The sequence below is a fragment of the Papaver somniferum genome, chromosome 5 (assembly GCF_003573695.1).
Source record: "Papaver somniferum cultivar HN1 chromosome 5, ASM357369v1, whole genome shotgun sequence".
In the NCBI taxonomy this organism is placed as follows: domain Eukaryota; kingdom Viridiplantae; phylum Streptophyta; class Magnoliopsida; order Ranunculales; family Papaveraceae; genus Papaver; species Papaver somniferum.
The window spans coordinates 155,763,326-155,784,024 of NC_039362.1; the positions used below are offsets into that span (position 1 = coordinate 155,763,326).

General features: G+C 36.0%; 1 protein-coding gene across 1 annotated transcript; it reads left to right on the forward strand.

The window, feature by feature from the left end:
- Positions 1 to 8,404: 8,404 nt before the first annotated feature.
- On the forward strand, positions 8,405 to 20,028 carry LOC113283307 (DNA polymerase delta catalytic subunit-like). The gene is made up of 30 exons (XM_026532521.1): positions 8,405 to 8,695; positions 8,778 to 8,894; positions 8,987 to 9,093; positions 9,309 to 9,471; positions 9,593 to 9,788; positions 9,895 to 10,030; positions 10,148 to 10,285; positions 11,402 to 11,479; positions 11,629 to 11,720; positions 12,101 to 12,167; positions 12,284 to 12,355; positions 12,602 to 12,688; positions 13,363 to 13,482; positions 13,590 to 13,688; positions 14,132 to 14,239; positions 14,337 to 14,432; positions 14,524 to 14,589; positions 14,703 to 14,759; positions 14,964 to 15,051; positions 15,139 to 15,218; positions 15,353 to 15,466; positions 16,326 to 16,440; positions 16,533 to 16,705; positions 16,835 to 16,906; positions 17,745 to 17,819; positions 17,903 to 17,992; positions 18,730 to 18,890; positions 19,320 to 19,393; positions 19,547 to 19,634; positions 19,793 to 20,028. Exons 1-30 carry the CDS (start codon positions 8,434 to 8,436, stop codon positions 19,872 to 19,874), a joined length of 3,273 nt encoding a protein of 1,090 aa, XP_026388306.1. The 5' UTR covers positions 8,405 to 8,433; the 3' UTR covers positions 19,875 to 20,028.
- The last annotated feature ends 671 nt before the right edge of the window (positions 20,029 to 20,699 follow it).

Below are 20,699 nucleotides of genomic sequence, written 5' to 3' on the forward strand. Positions count from 1 at the left end.
AGTTAGAATCAGGTACATCCTTACTCATCTCTACGAGTTCATCTTCTAATGTTTCTGAGTCGCTAGATTCGAAAACAATACCCTCAGGATAAACTCTTTCCTCTAAACCATCATTACAATCATATAAAGGATTATCAGAGAAAGTTTCTAGTAAAGGCTCATTAACTAAGGTGTTAATCATAGTTACTTCCTCCGATTCAATGATAAGCACATCAAATAATGGATTATCCAACACATTTTAGGCTAAAGGATCATGAACAACATCGTCTAAAATGGTAATATCTCTAGTCAAATCCTCATCCTTTTGAATAGGTGAATAATCATTAAAATTATTAGGATCTGAACCACAAATAATATAATCATTATGAAGCTCAGCTAGATTAATAATTTTGTGATCACTATGCCTACAAATGTATGATTCTTCATCAACACTACCCTCATCATAATCATCATTATAATAACATGAAAATGGTTGAACCTCATCTAAAGTAGTGTCTCCAGTTCTAACCTTATCATCTTGATTAGGTGAATAATAATTATCCTCATTTTCAAGTGTGAAACTGGGAACACTATGTTGGAAATTCAGATTACTTCGAGAAATTCTTTCATTTGTATCAGCTATCTGCTTGAGGGTATATTTTAAAGAAGGTTCACTCGTTGTTGCAGTTTTTTCGTCCATAACTACGCTATTCATCTTGGCTAACTTACATGTCGACTTAGCTAACTCCCTTATGGACTCTTCTAGATGAGGAATAGGAATAAAAGGATCATAAAAAATGACTACTTTTCAATAGTTTGATTGTATCCTCCAAAGACGATGAACTAGCGTTATAATATTTTTGCTCGAATGACAGATGCACGTGTGGATATTAATTGGGCTCGCCATGGTATGACCCATAAACTTCAAAAGGTTGGTGTTCCCAACCACTATTCACACTATGGTCATAAAAAGAGAAATGTCCATATTGAAACTCAGTCGGATATTCATCGTATTGGCCATAATACCAGTTTGGCATTCTAACTGCAAGGGAATTCTACACAAGCACAAACAAGGCCGATTCGACCAAAGCAAGCCTATGAATTTCTAGCAAACAACAAGCATGATGGCTCCCTCAGATTGTGTCTAGACCAGCTTTTATTCTTCCGGAAGGCGGTTCGTTACAATTTCAACAAACCTCTTTAGAACGATCTAAATTAAATTGAAGCAGGAGAAGCTCAAAGGTGCTTGAATACCCCTACCCCTCTGGCAACGTTTCCTCGGGTTACAAGGCGGCTCGCTCAACTTACAGTAGTGATCACGAGCTTCGAGTTTGGCTTAATGGAGCAACCAATATGTACTTTGAACGACTTTCTTATTAATATTGTTACCCTATCGGTCTCGTTCTAGTCAATATTTTAAGGCTTAGGTTCGCGTAACTTACGTGTTCCAAAGGCGGGCAAGAAGGAAACAGTGATGACATCCGCGTCCTTATCTTAATTTGGCCAGGCCTTTCCCTTTACTAGAAATTGAAACCGTGTTCAAACCTCAACATATATGGATTAGAAAATCATCTAGTAAACCCGTGGACGGGGGATTAATGGGTGTTTAGATTCTTACCTTCCTTAGGGTTTTAAAAATAAAGTCCAATGTCCAAAATTAGAGTTTAAAAGTGTCAAAAAATAAAAGATTACAAAAATAAAACCCTAATTATAGTTTATAAAAATAAAAAGAAGTAAAATCTAAAATAAATATATACAAGAATCTTTTTCTTCACTCCTTTCGGATTTCTTTTTTCTTTCATTCTTTGGCTTTGGTTTTCTTTGCAACACTTTTTCTCTTTTTCTTTAGCTCAACTCTAAATCTGTAAGCAAACAGAAAATAGCAAAACGCGTAAAAAAATAAAATAAAACCTAAAAACAAGTCCTGTCGGCGGCGCCAAAAATTGATAGGATTTTGTACAGTGGTAAATAAGGTTGCCGTTCACTCGGATTTGATGAGATTGATTTCAGATTTAATAAAAGGAAATGCTAAAATAAATAAATTATATACACAAAAGTTGATGAGATGACGAATTTAACGGAACTCAGGATTTCACTGTATTTCATATTCAAGTGGTTCAAAAATTAATCATACGCAATTATAGCTCAAACAAAAGAATTATCAACTCTAATTATTTTCCAAAGGTGGATTCCGTAAAAGATTACTTGTAGATTGCAAGTATGACACATCAAAAATCTCTAAGATTAAGCATGTTCCATCAAACAAGGTCATACGTAATTAATAGAAATCATAATTCAATTAAAATTTGTGCAAAAAGTATATAAAGACTTAATTAAATTACCCCATGGATGAAAAACGGCTTCCTCCGTCGCCCCAGTGATGGGTTTAGCTCGTCATGTTGTAGACACTCTCAAAATGATTTTTCATTGCTCAAAATGTGTTTACAAATAAGAAATTATATAACTCAACAAATTCGCAACACTGTTTCGGCGTTACAGAATTAACCGTTACAATATATTTCACAAACTGAAGGTAAACGTTGCAAACAGACTGTTACAAATTGTTGAATATGAGACGCTAGAAACGATAGTTTTCTTACGGTATTATGTTCTCCGGGTTCTTCATATCTGCTGTAGCAGAAAAATCTGCTCTGCGGCTTCCTATTCTTCTCTGTAGCTTCCTCAATCACTCGACATCTCTTTCTGGCGTCCAACCGACTTTATTTATACAGTACAAAGCAAGTATCTCTCGATTAAAAGCTCAAATCTTCTCATAATTTCAAAAATTATTTCGGGAATGTTTCACGTGTCTGCAGTTGTTGATTCCGGGAACAATATTCCTTTTTAATCTCCTCACGCAGTTTTCTTCCATCGAGCACATTTCAGCACGTTGTTACTCACCTCAGTTAAAGTCATGCAACACAATCTTACCAAAAAATAATCAACAACAACCCGATATGTTCTTTAACCCTGTTTCGTGGAGATTCTGTAGAAGTCTTCTTTTCTTCATGTGCAAAACCTTTACCAACCCTGTTTACTCGTAATGCATTGATATCAATTCAAATGGACGAAGAAATTTAAGAAAATCACACTAAGAATCTCGTCGGTTCGCAGATGACTGTATTTCTTTCCATGTGTTCCCGTGTTTATACATGAACTTTCCTTTTTTTTATCGATTCAGAAGCTATTAGCAACCCTGTCTTGATGTAACAGGCCCAAAGCAAACCGTATCCATGAAAATTTTGCTTAAATTCATCTCAGAAACTTACGCAGAAAACCGAATTTTGAAACTGCATTCTCTCGCCACCACAATTCAGGAAAGGTATTGGGGTGCCCTTAGCAGCTGTCATGTGGGTGCCTTTATCTAAAGTGTGTGTGCCTTTATCAACTTTCCACGGTGCCTTAACACTTCTAGGAGTGCTTCCAAAATATTTTTTGGGGTTCTTTTAATGCATATTCTGGGTGCCTTTAGTAATTCTTCCAAGGGGTGTAAATATCTCTTTTCAAGCCAATTTTTCCACAAAAGTTTATTTCTCCAAAAACTCCCATACACATATAAATTACCATAATAAGTACAAAATCAAGCAATAACAATACAAAAAATTGAGAATAATTCAGACAAAAAAATGTGTCTATCAACCAGTTAGGTACCCAAACCGGTACGTGAACTGAAAAAGTTTTGTGAACTCCGGAACCGAGTGGAAAAGTCTTAAGTTTGCAAACTGGTACGTGAACTTGAAGAATTATGTCGACTCCGGAATTTTGAGATTGATTCAAAGTTTGCAAACCGGTACGTGAGCTTGAAAAGTTCTGTAAACTCCGGAACGGGTTATTGCATATAAAGTTCGCAAACCGGTTCACGTACTGTGACTCAGCCGATTCATGAACCATCTTGTATTTGTACTTTTTGTATTTACAATTCCATGTCGATTATGATTCAAATGTAATTAAATTATTTCTATCGAGTGATTTGCATTTGATCAATTCTTTAATTATCACTAGACTCATTTGATCACATGATTGTGACTCAATATTAATGTCTTAGTGAACATGAAAATGAGTGTTAAGATTTTAAAGTTCAAATCGACTAGTTTCGGCTAACCATGTTGAACATAATATTTATACACGGTTCGGTTACGGTTCTACCAAACCCTAGTGTATATCTTGTATATGTGAATTAGACTCAAAGCTTTCATCTAACGGTGAATATTGGTTGCTTTCTAATGGTGAATATTGATTGCTTGGTTCCAAAGGTATCTTAGCTTAAACCTAAAGCAACCTAGGCTTTGAAGTCTATACATGGGAAACTCTTGGCAACTGGGATCTTTGAATCCTGACACTAGTTTTTGGTATGTCCTAGTTGTATTTAAAGTCGTCCTCTCCAGGAACCCTTTTAGGGTTTAGCGACTACAAAGACTTCATTGGGATTCGTGAAGCCAGGTCCAGGTCCAGTTATCTTTTATCTTGATAACTCGAGTATCCTAATCTTGATTGTTTGTAGAGCTTTCTCCATCAATCAAGATAGATAGTAATCAACAAAGTCTGTTGATCTCATACTTTGTTGATTCCGCAAGTTTTATACTTGTGAGGTGAATAATAATCTAGGCTGCACTTCAGGTTGCATAATTCCGGATTTGGAGGATATCCAGACTTTTGTCAAGTTGTTATTGATTTCCATCACCCGGATCTTTCGTTTGATCTGATCATCCGTTTAGATCGTAAATCAGGAAATCAATTATAGGCTTAATCTGTGGGAGAAAGATTTGGTTTAAAGTCTTCAATTGATATTGAAGCAACTGTTAGTTGTGGGTAACATCATTTAAGGGAATCAATTACGCAGAGTCTTGCGAGATTCAAGAGGCGTAAGGATTGCGACTGTACCTTAATCGGTGGATTTCCTTTTAGGGCTCAACTACATTCCAGATCAAAGTTAATTGGTAGTAGGCTAGTGTCTGTAGCGGTTTAATATAGTTTAGTGTTCAATCTGGATTAGGTCCCGGGGTTTTTCGGTATTTGCGGTTTCCTCTTTAACAAAACTTCTGGTGTCTGTGTTATTATTTTTTTTCGCATTATATTGTTTATCTTTATAATTGAAATATCACATTTTGTGCGTTGAGCAATCACAATACCTAGATCCAACCTTGTTAGTTGGACAAGACTTGATTGATTCTTGGATATTGGTCTTTGGTACCATTCAAGAACTCTCTTTGTAGTTAGGTTCACAGATTCAATTATGTAAACGTTCTAACAACAAGAGAGAGAAAGAGATAAAACTCTAGACACTTTCCTTGATTGAGTTTTTAATCTCGGAGTTGTGTTGAGTTTGTCCATACAGATTGCCTACGAAAAAGTTGGTGGTGTATTTTGGTACCCCCAGTGTTTTCAGATTTAATATTACAAAGAAGAAATTTTGAGTCAAGCTTGTCTTAATAAAACTCTCGAAATATAATTCAAACAATGGATGTTCATAGATCCTTGACAATTTTGGTTAAGAACAATTACTGGTCATAAACTATTTTTGTTTCAAGTTGATCATTTGGAAATTGCCCAAGCCATAATATTTATTATCTATGAGGATTCAGAATGTTTTGAGTTGTTTAAAGAGAGTTTTCAGAACTTACTGAAATTCTAGACATAGGATCGGTAGACATACCTAGTACGCGTATTCTAAGGTTCTAAGTTCGTGAATGAGAGGGTGGTACGCATGTTCAGTATGCGACCCCTGTGATCTGAGTTTGTGGGTGGCTAAGGGTACACATACTCGGTACGCGTATACCAACAACCTAAATTCACGGACTGGTCCATAGGTATGCGTACCCCTACACACACCTATCCAATACAAAACTAAGTTGATGCTCATAAACTATTTTCACAAATACGTTTGACATTGATACAACTCTCGTTAATACTTGTAAGACAATTGTGTTCAATAAATCACTATGTGTTTATGATTAATGAACATGACCTATGCTTGAAAGTTTAAAAATGCATATTTGCTAATACGAGCTATCATTGTACACAGTTCTAGAAATCTGGTCCATAATGTACATTCTTCTGTGTAATTTCAAGGTGAACTTCCCACATGCTTACATGAATTCCTAATAAAAATTTCATATTAACTAAGAAAGTGTTTGCTTGGATCTCAAGTTATATTAGGTTGAATTCAACTATACATAGAGCTTTGAAAATATTTAAATAGAGAAATTAGTACAACATGATTTCTTAATCCCTGAAACTTCTATGTCCTAGTTTCTTGCAAGAGTCATCCTTTAAAAACCTAGGTTTCCAACTGAGAAACATAATTATTACGACTTAAAGACTTCATTTAGGGATTCGTGATACTAGGTACATATGTCTTTTACCTGATAATTCGCGTATCCTAATCTTGTTCATATTGATTTTCGAGGTTCTTGTTATCTCATATAAGAAATGAGATAGGTATAAACCACAAAGTACTTTCCGTCTCAAATTTTGTGATTCCTCAAGATAGATATATAAAATATTCTTTAATTTTTTAGGTTGTTCATGAGAGGTGGCAGTAGTGTAGGCTTCTTAACTAATTGAGAATAAGTGTTCTAGATTCGTGAGGTTTACTAGAATTGTATATTGCAAACATATTTCTAAACTTAAATCGAAAAATCAAAAAGGAAATCAAATAGGATTATTTGTTAAAGGCAGATTGGTTTTAATAATCTTCACTTGAGTTTAAGCAACTCTTAGGCTGTAAAGGACGTCAGCTAAGGGAACCAATTGCGGAGAGCTTTGCGAGGTTCAAGAGAGTAAGGAGCACGAATGCGGATGAATTGCTCAAGGGGTTAATTGGGTCCTAGCTATTTTCTAGTCCAAAATATGATAGTAGGCTAGTGTCTGTCGTGGCTTAACACAATATGTTGTTTAAAGTTGGCCGAGGTCCTGGGGTTTTTCTGCAAGTCCTTGTTAACAAAACTTTCAGTGTCTTAATGAACTAGGTGGTTTAGGTCCTTTTCAATTGTGATCAATAACGAGACTTGTTCTTTTTGAACTCGTATCTTCAAAGATAGATTACAAGTTTCATAATTGACAGAATTCAAATCCTCTTGATTTGGATACGACTGGATTGATCTTGGATATTGATTTGTGAGACCATCCAAAAACTATTTTAAGTAATCAAGTTCACAGACTTCTTAGTCTAGACATATTGATTCTGGAAGAGATACGAGAAAACATATGTATACATATTTTTCAAGGATATTTTAATTTAGACCTACTTGCAATTATATTAGGTTTTGTCCATACAGATTGTCGAACAAAAAAGTTGGTGGTATACTTGGTACCCTCTAAGACGAGATGATAAAGTTCATATTCCTGCTGACCATGGACAAAAGACATCAAAAATCCAATTTCATCACTCGTGAGGATCCGTAACTACTCCTATAAAATCGAGGGAAGGAGATCAAAATTTTAGGTTACCATGAGAAAAATAGAGCATCTCAATCAGTCAATCTAATTCGATTACTACATCGGCTAAAGCAGGAAGTAATACTCGAAATTCTTCTTAATACAACATAGAAAGTGAGCATTGGTGAGGACGTTATTCTCTTTGCAGTTTCTAGTTTTTATGAACCCGTATGGAATCTCAGACGTCCATCTGTGATTAAAAAACAAAAACATAAACAAAAATAAACTATATGATGATATCTGCCGTTTCACCCATCTGCCACGCAATTAAGATTACACTACTTATACTTCTCTACTTATTCTTTTTGAAAATGATACAACCATTGGCCTAACATAATAGTTCACAATATCAAGATGGAATAATATTATCTTCTTCCATTTTAATAAGCAAGATTGCACGAAAATTTGTTTTCTCATGGAAACAAGAAGGCATTTTTTTTCTTTTTTTTTTGTGAAAAATCTGAGGGTGGGTCCAAGCTTATAGCTCGATCCTCACCGTAAAGGTTTGTAGTAATATAGTTGTATGATTAGTCCTGAAAGTGGGGCCAGTCCGACTGACTGGAATCGGATAGGGGCCTGAATCCGGCTTTCACGTATCACAAAAAGATATAAGAAAAACGAAAAATCATACAAAAACCAGAGCTATCATGCTTTATTATTTTTTTGTTTTTTTATCATTCAGCGGGAAGAAAATTGAATCCCTAACCCTCGGGAGTTCAGCCCCTCGCCAACTGGGCCCATCCCGTTGGTTAACCAGGGGTATCATGGTTGACAAAAGGCTTCTTGCCAAAAAAGAAAAAAAAAGGTTTCAAAAGGAGCAGACCCGTCAACCCGCTTAAACTCGTTTCTTGGATCCCCCTAAGCCCTAAGGTACATATACTACCCTGCTCCGCGGTCCTACACACTAAAGTGACTTACACTAAAGAGTAAAGAGCTATAAAGAACTCGACTGGCGGGAATTCCTTGGTTGCTTTTCTCTTACAGTCATTCTCTCTCTTTTTTTGAAACAAAAAAAACATGAACAACAACAAGAGACGAGGAGATCCACCTCCTTCATCCGCACAAGCAAAGAGGTTTCAACAGCAGAAGCCACCACAATCAGTGGATGAGTATGAGGAAATGGACGAAGATATTGAAGAAACCCTACTTCTTCAAGAGGAAGAAGAAGCTCTGATTCGCAAAGATGAAGAAGAACGAGGTCAAGTCATTGCCGCTCGTCTCTCTAAATGGAAACGCCCTAACCTATCTCCTGCTTATATCTCTCAATCAAAGAACATCAGTAAGAAAATTTCACTCACTCTCTCTCTCTCTATAATTCTTCCCAAATTTATTAGGGTTTAATTTGTTCTTTTTGATTTCAGTTTTCCAGCAATTGGAAATTGATTACGTAATTGGGGAAAGACATAAAGAGTTGTTGTCTAGTTCATCTGGGGGTGCTTCCGCTGCTATCCTAAGAATTTTTGGTGTTACAAGAGAAGGTTTGTGTTTAAAATTGAATTTCAGCTTCATATATTTATTACCATTTTACGAGTCTTTCTAGTTAAGTTTTCACTTGTTGTTCTGTAATCAGGGCATAGTGTTTGTTGTCATGTCCATGGCTTCGAGCCCTATTTCTACATCAATTGCCCTCCAGGAATGACCCCTGATGTTATCTCCCGTTTTCGTCAAGCTCTCGAGGTACATTGTTATCCCTTCAGTTTATATGTTTTATGTTTTCTCCCATTGAGAAAAGCAATGAGATATGATTCGATTTCTAAAAATTCATGCTAGAGATTTTGTTAGCTTCAACCTCAGCTACAATGAGAATTGCATTTCTCCATATCTTATTTGTAAGAGGATCATTTCTCTGGTATATGTATTTGAACTGTATATCCATATAATTGGTTGGTTAGGCAAGGATGAGGGAAACCAATAATAAGAACAACAACGTCTCCAAATTGGTCTTGGGAATGGAAATCGTGCAGAAGAGAAGCATTATGTATTACCAGCAAGTGCAGTCACATCCTTTTCTTAAGATTGTACTCGCATTACCAACGATGGTTGCTGGTTGTCGAAGTAAGTTAAATTAAATGAGAAAAAAAAGTGTCTCTCCAGTTATCAATCTGTCCTTGTTGTACAATCACTAACTTGGGAATGTTACACAATAATGGTCTTCTGTTTGCTTGGTAATTGACAGGTATCCTTGAGAAGGGGATACATATAGATGGACTTGGTTCAAAAAACTTTATTACTTACGAGAGTAATGTTCTTTTTGCTCTACGTTTCATGATTGATTGCGATATCGTTGGTGGAAATTGGATTGAATTACCTGCTGGTAAATACAAGAAGACAATACGAACGATCTCTTCTTGCCAGTTGGAAATTGATTGCCTGTATCCTAAGAATCGTTAAGTTTTGAGGGTTGTCCTATCCTACAAACAAACTTCTGCAGAATCCAGATTATGTGTGCAGCTTTATTTCCTTAAATATTACTTATAGATACTCAGAATTAATCAGCCATCCCCCAGAAGGAGAATTCTCAAAAATGGCTCCATTCCGCATATTGAGTTTTGACATTGAGTGTGCTGGTCGCAAAGGGCATTTTCCCGAGGCTATCCATGATCCTGTTATTCAGGTTAGAGTTTTTGTTCCCTCTGAGGAATAACAAGTTTTAGGTTTGATGTTTTATTATTCAAGTTCAATTTTTTGCAATCATTTGATTTTGTGATGCTAAGCATAATAATATTTGCAGGTGGCAAATCTTGTTACTCTACAAGGAGAAGACCAGCCATTTGTGCGCAACATCATGGCCCTTAAGTCGTGTTCTCCAATTGTTGGTGTTGACGTGATGTCGTTTGAGACAGAACGAGAAGTACTGCTAGCTTGGAGGGTAATTGTTCTTTTATATTATGTTAATGAAAATAGTGCATGTCTGTCGATAAAGATATTTACAGTATCATAAGGTCACTCTTGAATATTTGGTGGAGCCGCAGAAGTTTCAGAACTTGCTATGATTTATTACATTTTATCTTCATCATTCCTGTTCCATCAAAGATGATGGGATTGATTTCACTCGTTAATCATTTCAGAAACACACAATGCGATATCCCTTTTCTGTTCTTCAAGTTATATTTTCTTCACATATACTCAAAGAGCCTCGTCTCTTTCTAAGCACTTCTACAGAAGTTGATTTCTCTACCATGGAAGACCACATTAGCTACTAAACAAAAGGTGCAAAAAATTATCCTTAACCCGACCCTTTCATACACATTCACATGATTATTTCTTGATTAATTAAATTTGCGACGGGATAGTATGGAAACAACTTCTGAAGTCTAGTGTGTTTATCATTGAAGGACTCATGTGGTAAGGTTTATGTTGCATTCCTGGAGAATTCAATATATTCGAAACATTTATTTGAAATTGGTCATGCTTAACATGTAAGAGCTAGGTTGTCGGGAAGGAATCTTTGACCCATCTGTATGATCTTATTCAGTTTTTTAGATCCTTGTTTTTGATTCAAAGGAATCTGGTCAATCAGTTTGTAGGTCATGTTCATTTTGGATCTTCTTTGGAGTATGGCTAGAAAATAGTTGGAAAATTGACTTCATGTGTATTTGTCTCGGTTTATCAATTGGGTCATAATAGTCTGTGAAGAAATTCATCTCCTATTTTGCTGTTGGGTTGTTTGATCATGCTGTCTCGGTATCTGGATTCGATTTTGGCTCAAGTCAAATGTCAGGCTGTTTTTAAATTTACGGCCAGTCTGATTTATTTCAAGTACAAAGCTCATCGAGTTTAAGCATATCTGACTTGTCTGACATTTTCCACTCGGTGACATCCATATAATTAGTATTATGTGCTTTAGTGGGACAAGTCAGATAATTCAGATTCAGTTGAGTCAGACTCAGATGAGTTAGATTCAGACGAGTCAGCAATTTTCAAACGCCACCTTACAAAAGCTTTTTTTCCCCTTAACGTAACAGTGGTTAATGCAATACTGCAGGATTTTATCCGTGATGTGGACCCTGACATTATAATTGGATACAACATCTGCAAATTTGATTTGCCATATCTTATTGAGGTGATTGTTACTTTCTTTTCTGTGAAAAGGCTACACGATGTTGTTTTTCATTGCTTGTCAAAATTTTCTGTCATAGAATATTGATGAGTGTTTGGGTTATTCGACTCCTATTTTGCTTGAGCTCATTTAAATAATTTTCTGATTCATAGAGGGCTGCGGCACTAAAAATAACAGAATTTCCAATATTGGGGCGCATCAGGAACAGCAGAACTCGTGTGAAGGATGCAACTTTTTCATCAAGGTCAGTTTAAATGAATTTCCTGCTTATTGCTTGTACATACTGATGCAGTTCTAATCTCAGGGTTTTTATCGATGCGTTTTCACTTCAGCTAACATAGTTGTGTATTTGCTTGTTTATCAACTTCATTGTCAAATATATCCAGCAAGTCATTGAAATTTCAGTTTGTAGACTATTTTAGCTTGTGAAAACTTCTACTATAGATATCAAAGGAGTGCAAGGCCTGAAGCCTTTCTTCCACCTTGTAATGTAGATGAGATTCTTGTTACTGATTATGGTTCTTTGTTAAGTAAATAATTATTCTGTAGTTTGAATTCCATTATTGTCAATACGAATTTGTAGTATTTTTCCTTTCTGAATGTTGATTTTTGCAATGACTATAGGCAGTATGGTATTCGGGAGAGTAAAGAAGTTACAATCGAAGGGAGAGTTCAATTTGATTTATTTCAGGTTCAATTTTCAGAAATTTTCTGCTGAGACCTTTTTAATACTAAGGCTGAATTTCATATGCACATCATCTTCGTTTTAACCATTACTAAACTCATTTTGGTACTACTTTTTTTCAGGTTATGCAAAGGGATTACAAGCTGAGTTCTTATTCATTGAACTCTGTTTCAGCGCACTTCTTGGGAGAGCAGGTGATGCTCTTTATTTTCGTTCTCATGTAGTATATCATCTCAAAAGTTTGTTTATGCGCACTAGGAAACATATATTTTTGTTCATTGATTGGTTATCTCCTTTTACAATTCTTAATTCTCAAAAGCTTGTTGTTCTGAGAAAAAAGAGAAATCTGTTATGTTGTTATTCGCATTAAAATCTCCCCCTATTTCCTTTTATCATCTCATTTTTTTCTATGCATTTTTATTTTGCTCGACGGAGTGCAGAAAGAGGATGTACATCACTCAATTATATCTGATCTTCAAAATGGCAACTCAGAGACTAGGAGGCGACTTGCTGTCTATTGCCTGAAGGTGCGTCGATCAACACTTTCTTTCACTACTTGAAATGACCAAGAAAATTTTCAGCTGTTAACTCCAGGAAGAGTTAGCTTGTTTAGCTAATAAGTTTCCATCCAGAGGAAAACAAGAAAATATTTTACTTAGTTTCAATTTGCATCGGGTTTGCTGAACGTGTGGAATTGTAATTTGCTGCTTATGGAATAGTGAGGACGAGGAAAAATTACATGGAATATGAGCATTTTATGGTGTTTAGGGTATGGTATTCATTTCTTAAAACGGTCCAGAATGTAATTGCTCCTAACTATCGAAACAACAACCAATGGATATCTAAAACATGGATATCAAATGCTAATACTTGATTGCCTTACAAATAATCCATAGTGCTGCTCAAAAGTTAATCTACTACGAGTCGATAAAAGCATGCCATAATCTATGGATGCATAAGATGCCAATCAATGCCTAAGTTGCAATCAAGTTTACCATAGTTACAGTTCTGCTATATTATTCATGTAAGCAGCTGATGAATTTCAATTGTTCCTCATCTTATTCTCCAATAAATGAGGGATTCCCTGAAATATCTTGCTCGATATGAAGATATTCTTATGTTCCAGGCTTTTAGCTGCAATGGTGCATTTTTAATTGCATGAAATGTATCAAACTTTTACCCTGTCCTATTTGATTGTCAGGATGCATATCTTCCTCAACGTCTATTAGACAAACTGATGCTTGTTTACAATTATGTGGAAATGGGTCGTGTAACGGGTGTTCCCATCTCTTTTCTTCTTTCAAGAGGGCAAAGCATTAAGGTGAACTATGTTATGATTATTAGATGAATTTTACTCTATTAAATACATTTGATGGAGAAATGAACTCACTGAGAGTTTAGAAGGCTAATTAGTGATTCTTGTTTCAGGTTCTTTCTCAACTTCTCAGGAAGTCAAGGCAGAAGGACCTTGTCCTCCCTAATGTCAGAAAGCAGGGGTCTGGAGAAGGAACATTTGAGGGTGCAACAGTAAGTCTGTGGAAAGATACACCTGCAATTCCTATGATTAATAAAGATTGGTCTTGTAAATCTATAGCCTCCATGCACATGTTAAAGAGGCATTAACTGCACATCTTATGCTTTAGAACTCTGAAATGCAATTTAGGTCACACTTCTGCGTTGGAAATATTCCATATTGGTTGTGATGATGATTGCTCTATGGGGTGATTGCTCAACAATGCCAATAAAGATAAGTACATCAGTAGTTTACCAAAAGGCTAGACGTGCAGTGTTCACCACAGCACGCCAGTAGTGTAGCTTTCTTGGTCGACAGCACTCAGCAAGACTAAGAACATTAAGAAATATTTTCTCAATAAAATTTGCTGATAACATGATAACAAACTTTTCTCTGGCAAGATGTAACTAAAACAGTTCTGTAATTTCCTGTACATATTGAATTCTTCACGATTCAGGTTCTGGAAGCAAGGACAGGGTTTTATGAAAAGCCAATTGCAACACTGGATTTCGCCTCTTTGTATCCATCAATCATGATGGCTTATAACCTATGTTACTGCACCCTGGTAATTCATTCTTCTACTTACCATCTCAAGGTAACTCCTGAAGATGTTGAGTCGATTTTCAGTATAGTATTGAATGTTTATTTGTGCCTTTGTCAAGGTAACTCCTGAAGATGTTCGCAACCTGAACCTGCCACTTGAGTGTGTCAACAAAACTCCGTCCGGGGAAACATTTGTAAAATCAAATCTACAGAAGGTTAAATTCTGTTCCGTAGTTTTAAAGATTTTAGCACAAGTCAGCTACCAAATTTTCTTTTAATATTTGTGTTAACATTGGGAATTTGCAGGGAATTCTTCCTGAAATTCTTGAAGAACTGTTGGCTGCTCGTAAAAGGGCCAAAGCAGATTTGAAGGTTGGTTTCCTATTATTGTGAATCGTGATTGTAATGTCTGTATCTTGACTCTTGTTTGCTGTCATTGGTTACAAGGTTTGGCTAATGATAAGTTTGGCTATGTTCTGCTCTAGGAAGCCAAGGATCCTCTGGAGAAGGCGGTGCTGGACGGTCGTCAGCTGGCTCTAAAGGTATAACTCAATGAGGGTATAACTGCTGTTTTAAAAACGCGACAGCTTAGTCTTATATCTTGATAATGTATCTATATTTGTCTTTAAGAAATTCAAATCCAAAATGCTAACTACTATTGAACTTTAGCATATTACATATAATATTTTCTGTGTCATTCTGTCCATATGGCTAAAAGCTGAAAACTGTCCATTCTCCGTTTTCAGATAAGTGCAAATTCTGTCTATGGGTTTACAGGAGCTACCGTTGGCCAATTACCTTGTTTAGAGATATCTTCTAGTGTGACCAGCTATGGTAATAAATTGCTGGAAACTTTTTGCTAGCACTTTATGATCTATTGAGTACCTGTTTGATCTTAAAGCTGGGTGTTTACTTGTCAAGGTCGGCAGATGATTGAGCACACAAAGAAGCGCGTGGAAGACAGATTCACTACTCTTAATGGCTATGAACACAATGCTGAGGTATATTAGCAGTTGCTTAAACTAGTATTTTTTGTTTGCATCTTCTCGTAATAGATGCTTGGTTTCTGTGGAGTCTATCGTGTGGTTTGGAGTTATTTATTAATTGATGAGATCTAATAACCCTTATGTATCAGGTTATTTATGGGGACACTGATTCGGTAATGGTACAGTTTGGTGTGTCAACTGTAGAAGCAGCAATGAACTTGGGAAGAGAAGCCGCTGGATTAATTAGTGACACTTTTACCAAGGTATGTGAAAGAATTTAGAATACAAATAAATTAGTGGATATTTTTTGCTCAGTGAAAAAGAATTATATTAAGAAACCAACAGTTACTGCTGAAAACAAATGAGGAAGCAAACAAACTTCCAACCTCCCTAGAAACAAAAAACACAAGCATATGCATCTTGTAAGAACATAGCATACCTAAAACACATTGTCGGGTTGACAGTATATGAACAGGGCACATCCAAGACACACTATCAGGTTGATAACTACATTGTCAGGTTATATACCCGAGAAACTTGAATGTTTGGAAGCTCAATAAAACACTTGGAGCTTAATGTTAGTGATAGAGAAAGTTCTCGCCTTACGCTCAAGCCATAGCCCACAATATAGCCACTAGAAATCTTTTCCAGATTTAACGTAGATAAACCTACACTTTTCCAGCCAAAAATCAATGATAGAACCGAAAGTGATAGAACTTCTACCTGCACAAGAAGTAAATATCAACCAAATTTCTTTCCATACCAAATTTGTGTCTTCGACAGGTTACATGAAGAATCTTCCCACCTGCAATGCTCTTTTGCCAAATAAATTAGTGGAATAAATAGTTATAAATCAATGTGTTGATCCTTCGATCTGTCATCCAAAACTTCATACTAGTCAACAGTTCAACATTTTATTTTTATTATCTGTATCATGTGAGTTGAAATCTTGCTTCTTGCTCTTATCTTCAGTTTTTATTTCATCTTCATACTAGTCAACAGTTAACATTTTATTTTTATTTTCCTTATCATGTGAGTGGAAATCTTGCTTCTTACTCTTATCTTCAGTTTTTATTTCATTATGTGACGGAAGAACACTTTTCATTTTTTTTCCTTGTTCAGCCCATCAAATTAGAGTTTGAGAAGGTTTATTATCCATATCTATTGATTAACAAGAAGAGATATGCTGGACTGTATTGGACAAATCCCGACAAGTTTGACAAAATGGACACCAAAGGTGAACTGCCATTTCAGATGTTCATTTGAAACGGTCCTCATTTTTAAGATTGCAAAACATGTTATTCACTTTTACTCGCCATCTGTAAATAGGCATTGAAACAGTTCGAAGAGACAACTGTTTGCTGGTGAAAAACCTTATAACAGAGTGCCTTCACAAAATACTAATTGACAGAGACATTCCTGCTGCTGTCCAATATGTCAAGAATACAATCTCGGATCTCCTTATGAACAGAATGGATTTGTCACTGTTGGTAATTACTAAGGTGAGGTAAGCAGCATTTAACCATGTCACTGTTGGCATGGTTATGTGATGCTTAACATATCACTGTCTATCGATTCAATGAATGTGGAAGCGGGTTTTGAATATTTTTATGAACTCTTAATTCGTTCAGGGTCTAACAAAAACAGGAGATGATTACGCGGTGAAGACAGCACATGTCGAACTTGCCGACCGCATGCGCAAGGTTAGCTCTGTAACTATTTGTAAAATACTATTGATTTATTTTTATCTTTTTATATGTACATCTGGCTCACTAAAAAAGAAATTAGCGTTTATGTGCCTGATTTGTTTTGTTATAGATTAGTAAGAGTTCCCAGGAGTTGACATTTTCTAGTTTTTAGGCAGTTTTTTTGTTAATAAATGATAAAGGAAAAACAAAAACCTGACCTCTCTAAGATACCACAAAGTACATCGCTCAAATCTATATGCTGGTATCCGACTTGTCATGGCCAATAAAACCACACAAAAAATATTGAACCTTAGACCACCATGTGAGTTCATCAGTAGATGCACCAAATTTTTGAGTAAATGCCAAGCAATTTTTCAATGTAACTCTTGCTGTCAAGGAACCGGAGAAGAAGATTTCATATGTACATCGATGTTTGAATCACTCTCGCTCTATATCCTTCACCAACCCACTAAGTGATACCATTCGTTCGAATCACAGCATACAATACAGCAATTATCGAAGTCTGTGTCCCTGATGGCTCATCAAAACTACCAGCAGAAGTCCCACAATAATATCAGCATCTCCAGGGTTACCAAATGAACGACCATCTGTATTAGCTTTGATTCATTCCATTAGAGGAGGAAACCAAGTAGCTCGAGTAGCCTAAAGCTCCACAAGCTCCAGGTTTCAATAAAAAAAACCGACGAGTTGACCCTGGGACTTGTTTTTTGTTGCTTGTTAAGTACATGTTTAGACTAATAAATATTATTCACCTTACTTGCCTTTTGCTCTTTATTTGGCACACTGTTTGACTATTATATACCAATTGTCTTTGTGGCTTTGTGATGAATAGAGGGATGCTGCTACTGCGCCTAATGTTGGAGATCGTGTACCATATGTAATCATTAAAGCTGCTAAAGGTGCTAAGGTAATGTCGCTGGCTTGATTATATATTTCAGTAGACGTTTGAATCTTTTTTGCAAGTGAATTTTGACACTTAGTTACTCACAGGCTTATGAAAGGTCGGAGGATCCCATTTACGTGCTGGAAAATAATATACCAATAGATTCCCAATACTACCTCGAGAATCAGATTAGCAAGGTTTGTTTCATTATTTTTCTGTTTTCCAAACTCGCCATGCTATACATACACTTCCATGTTGTTGTCCAAAGGGGCCCTCATTGTTACAGAAGCACTGCCTACTCATGTGAGAAATCCATTGTACATTTCTCGTAGGTGGTACAATACAATCTCAATCGAAACACTGGGAACCCATGCCTTTCTCGAACAATAGAATCAACAACCCATATTCACAAATACACTTAAGTACAAAACACGTTTCCAAGGTATTAAAAAAATCATTGCTTCAAATATTATTACAATAAAAACTCTATAATTCACAGGCTTAATGAAGGATGTATAAGAACTTATCCTATTGCCATTTGTTGAAGTCATGTCCTTGGGAGCAGAACTTATTTGTAGTTCTTAAACTTCTATTTTAAATTATGATGTTATTTAGAAGAGGCTTACTCAACGCTCTAAGTCAAAGGACATTGACCATTTGAGCAGATTTACATTATGAAAACATCGAAGAACAGAACTTCTTTATGTATGAAATCTCTCCTGGACCTTACAGATAGTCCCATTGACTCCACATACCAGAACCGGCACCACAAAGTCACCAGTTAGCAATAAAGCATCCCCTGATTTTACATTGTAAAATGAATTTGCGGGAGTTCGTATGACATACTTTATCTGAGGCAACTACTACTAGTTAGCCTTTTTTCGTGCTACTATTATTGTACTTGATTGTTCACCTTAATGAAGTCCCTTTGCAGCCACTTTTGAGAATATTCGAGCCCATTTTAAAGAACGCAAGCAAGGAACTTCTCCAGGGAAGTCACACAAGAGCTGTTTCCATATCAACACCTTCAAATAGTGGAATCATGAGGTTTGCTAAGAAGCAGCTCAGCTGTCTTGGCTGCAAAGCCCTCATAAGGTTTGTTTTCTTTACTCTAGGAAGATGTCTCCCACTCTATTCTACTGGTGCTAGAATGCGTCTAGTTGCAGCTCTTCAGCTAAGAAATTCCTTTAAGAAAGCTCTTATCTTGAAGTCAACTAGTTGCATAGTTTCCATGTTCATTCAAGGGATTCTCAAAACTAATTAGATTTTTCGTTTTACATGGCAAATAAATAAAATTAGTCACAGATATGTTTCATTGTTAGGGGTCACAGAAATTTATAGATCTTTCTAAAATCTCACATGATCAAATTAGTAATGTAAAATCAAAAAGATATCTTTATCTCTTGTTATGAACTGGCTGAGAGAAAATGAATAAACATTAGAGAGATGTAATGCACGCATGTGAGATGATAAGGTTTTGTTAATTGCTTACACAAGCTCTGACGTTTTGTATATGAAACCCAGTAATACAGAACAAACTCTGTGCTTGCATTGCAAGGGAAGAGAAGCTGAATTATACTGCAAAACCATAGCCAATGGTGAGTAATACAATAGACAGAACCACCATTGCATTTCTTTAATATTAGTTGATGTTAGCATTATATTAGTTCAGTAACCGTAATGGCTTAGAAACAAGGAAACACATGTACACTTGAAGAATAATTTGGTGGTATTGTTTGCAACATTATCAGTGGCAGAGTTGGAGATTCTTTTCGGAAAGTTATGGACGCAGTGCCAGGAGTGCCAGGGCTCTCTTCACCAAGACGTGCTCTGTACAAGGTTACTCTAGTGCTTATATGCGTGAATACTTGGTTGTTTTTTACTAATTTTGGTTCATGTGGTTGCTGAATCTCGTTTAGATTGGGCACTAAGTGGTTGTTTTGTTATCATGGTTCACTAAATGCACCATTGTTGTTGGGTTTTTATTTTTTTGGCAGCCGAGATTGCCCAATATTCTATCGGAGGAAGAAAGCACAAAAAGACATGGCTGAAGCTAAGGTTCAGTTGGATCGGTGGTAATATTGAAACCAATGTAGTGAATATCGGTTTATCTCGGTCGAGACCGATACACTGGTACAACTTTGTATCTGGGAGATTTCGGTTCCAAATATCGGTGATATATTGGTTTCAAATTTCATATCTATGATTATGTTTCTAGTAATTAGATGTTAGATCTAAAGTTTCAATTGCACCTGTCAATTTATATACCTATTTCTTCCCCACTCTCTCTAATCTGTTTCCCCCGTTTCCAAGTTAGATACACTCAACTATCGCCCTTGTCAAAACAAACCCTTTTGGCACCCTGCAATCATAGAGCTTCATACTAATCAATAGAACAAAGCACGACTTCTGAAAAATATGAGGGGAAAAGCTTTAGCTACTGCAAGTCTAGTGCTGCTATAAATAACAAGTTTCAATCTTTCTTTTTTCATCTCACTTAATTTTCAAGGGAAAAATATCGTTTGTTCCTTTTTTAGGTGGGTCCATGTCTGTTTAGTCCTTTGGTTCTGTGTTAAATTTTTTTTTTTTGTAGCAGTTCATTCTTCAAAATGAACTCCTGTTAATTTCTAATTACTTTTTCAGAAATCACCTAAAAAAAACAGAGTTCATTCCAGAAATGAACTCCATATAAAAACCTAAAAAAACAGAGTTCATTCCAGAAATGAACTCCATATAGAAACCTAAAAAAAAGCAGAGTTCATTGCAGAAATGAACTCCATATAGAAACCTAAAAAAAGCAGAGTTCATTTATAGAATGAACTGCAACATCATCATCTTCGTCGTCTTCAACAACAAAGCACGAGTTCATCTTCACCAACAACATCTTCATCACAAATCTTCGTC